The following is a 2,854-nucleotide window of genomic DNA, read 5'->3' as shown; positions in this document are numbered from 1 at the left end:
AATTATTTCAATGGGTCCCCAGGGATGTCCCAACGGCTTAGCCGGGAATCATAACTTGTAGAACTCGACACGGGCAACCAGATAAAAACTAATTTGACCTGGTGCATGCAAAGCCTGCATGAGGAGAAGGTTTTGATTTGAGGAAAAACAATAAATTTTGCTACTTTTCTGTAAATTAACGCTGTTATACGATCATTGAGGTGGAAAAAATATGATGTTTATTTATCCACCTCTATGTATATGATCTACTGTAGATAGTTAACGGCTGGCTTAACCCAATCAGGGTTCCCAGCTTTTCAAGAAAACAAAAATCCCTGATTTTTCTCTGAGAAGTTTAAAAATTCCCTGATAATTATTTAAACCCATTCCCAGTTTCTCATGCCTCCAAATTGTTGCAGTGAATTACATGTATTTTTGTTTACGTGTAGGCCTATTATTGTTTTTAATTGTATATACCAGTAGGCATCGCTACACTTAAAAAACACCATAACATGTCGTTCAATGAATGTTGTTTTGATATACAACAAAATATAACAGTCTAACTGACTATCGTGCATTCGACTTTTGGGCAGATCAAAATTCCCTGATTTTACAATGACTGGAAAAACGTAAACAAATCCCTGATTTCCTTGATGGGCTGGGAACCATGCCAATCCATTTTAAGTTCAAGTATCGTCCGTGCATGCGGTGATGTAATGATTATGAGTATGCTGTACAAGGCGCCACGTATGTGTGCTCTTTCTTTCGGGAGTTCAGGTGGGTGAGTTATGATACGTGCTGCTCTGTCGAACAGGCATTTAACAAGACCCTTCTTGACCGATTTGTCGTGATGAGAATCATATGGTATGTATTGGTCTGTATGAGTGGGCTTGCGGTAGACAGAGGCGGAGAGTTTCCCGCCCTCGTGTCTTTGGACTAGCGTGTCAAGGAATGCTAATTTCCCTCCTTGCTCAGTCTCCAGAGTGAACTGGATGGACGGTTGCTGGCTATTCATGTATGAGAGTAGGCTGTCTGTTTCGGATCTATTTACGATTATGAAAGTGTCATCGACGTATCTCTTCCACACCCGAGGGTGGCATGTGGAAGGACACTTGGGCAAAGCGTTCTGTTCAAAACCTTCCATATATAGGTTAGCCACAACCGCTGAGACTGGGCTACCCATTGCTGCTCCTTCTGTTTGCTCATAGAAAGAGCCTCTGTACAGAAAATATGTGGATCTGAGGACGAACTCCAGGAGTTCGGCTATTTGTTCGGGCATAAGTGTGGTACGTTCTGATAATGTGGGATCGGATTGCATGCGTTGCAGGGCCGTACTGCATGCGCCCTCTATCGGTACGTTAGTGAAGAGGGAGACTACATCAAAAGAGATCATGGATTCCTGTTCGTTAACTGTCTGCTCCGATGTGAATTCAGCGAATTCACTGGAGTTGGAAACCGTGTGTTCTGAGCAGTTAGTGAGAGGGGACAGGATGTCCGCCAGGTACTTTGATAGGTTATAGGCAAATGAACCTATGCATGATACTATTGGTCTGAGAGGTATCCCGGGTTTGTGTATTTTGGGCAACCCGTATATTCTAGGTGGCTGTTTCTGTGTGGGCTTGTTGTTATCTTGGGTTTTGAGGCGCGTGTCATTCAGATATGAATCTTTTTACGGCTTTATCTTTTTGTATGTAGCCTCATCTAGAACTTTGTCTTTCTTTAGTGCCAGTAACGTACTGGTCAGTTTGCGACACATTCGATCTGTGGGGTCTTTCTTTAGCATTTTATACGGACCAGAGCTCAGAAGCTCGGTCATTTTGTCTTCGTAGGCGGTACTATCTAAAATGATTGTGGCACTACCCTTATCCGCAGGGAGGATTGTGATGCTATCATCATTCTTGAGTGTCTTAAGAGCATCACGCATCTCTCTTGTGGTATTCGGTTTCGGAGGACGTGCTCTCTGTAGAATGGAATCTACATCTTTTCGTGCGGCATCGGCCGAAACTGGATCAATAAACTTGACCGCGGTTTCAACCTTAGCTACAATCTCGGTAATGGGCAATTTTGGGGGCGACACGGCAAAGGCGAGGCCTTTCTTAAGCAATTGCTCCTCGGTGGAGGTGATCTGTCTCGAGGATAGGTTAACAACCCATTTATCCTCATTCGCTAATGAGGCGGTGACCTTCTTCGATTTGGGTTGTATCAACTTTTCAAATTTAGCCTGTTGCCTTTTCTTGCATTTAGCGAAAACATCTGCGTAGATATTTTCATTAACCTTCAGAATGTCTGTACTATGTTGGGCTTGCATAGTCTCTTTGATATCGGCTTTTAAAGTTTCGTATTCCGTCTTAGCCGAATCAATCGTGCATCTAGTGAGAAAGATGCGTTCTTTCAGAAAAGGGAGGGCGGCCGTTTCTGCTACCTTTCTTGCTCCTTTGGTGTTCATAGGAGGCTTGACCCGCAGGTCTTTGGGAACCACTGACGCTTTAATGCAACGCACAAGAAAGGTCAAGTGGTTGGAAAATCGAGCTATCTTTTTACTACATCGTTCGTATCTTCGAGTCAACTTTAGGGCGGGGCGCCCATATGTTCGTTCAATAATACTAAATAGGTTCATTATTGCGGATTGAAATAATCGCTAGAGGGTATTCATTTGTCTCGCAATCTACTATGGTCAACAAGGAATTTCGTGACCACTCTCGCAAAAAAAGTGTTCACTGTCTTTCTAGGAAATTCGTGATCACTCTCGCAAAAAGTGTTCACTAGCTTACAAGTTCACGAGCTTTCGAGTGCCGCTGCAACTCTTTATCAAGTGACGTAAATTATCTGATAACGTACTCTATTTATACTAATCTCCAGGACCGTACGCACGAAC

The 2,854-nt window shown here is 43.3% G+C and overlaps 1 protein-coding gene across 1 annotated transcript; it reads right to left on the bottom strand.

The window, feature by feature from the left end:
- Positions 1–1,648: 1,648 nt before the first annotated feature.
- On the bottom strand, positions 1,649–2,596 carry LOC129277759 (uncharacterized). Its single transcript, XM_054913925.2, has one exon. It carries the CDS (start codon positions 2,594–2,596, stop codon positions 1,649–1,651), a length of 948 nt encoding a protein of 315 aa, XP_054769900.2.
- Between the last annotated feature and the right edge of the window lie 258 nt (positions 2,597–2,854).

Source organism: Lytechinus pictus, chromosome 2 (assembly GCF_037042905.1).
Source record: "Lytechinus pictus isolate F3 Inbred chromosome 2, Lp3.0, whole genome shotgun sequence".
NCBI lineage: Eukaryota > Metazoa > Echinodermata > Echinoidea > Temnopleuroida > Toxopneustidae > Lytechinus > Lytechinus pictus.
The sequence above is the reverse complement of the archived record's forward strand: the minus strand, read 5'-3'. Positions and strand labels throughout refer to the sequence as shown.

Bases quoted from the DNA above. Each gene is read 5' to 3' on its own strand.
- LOC129277759 (XM_054913925.2), bottom strand. From the start codon at position 2,596: ATGAACCTATTTAGTATTATTGAACGAACATATGGGCGCCCCGCCCTA.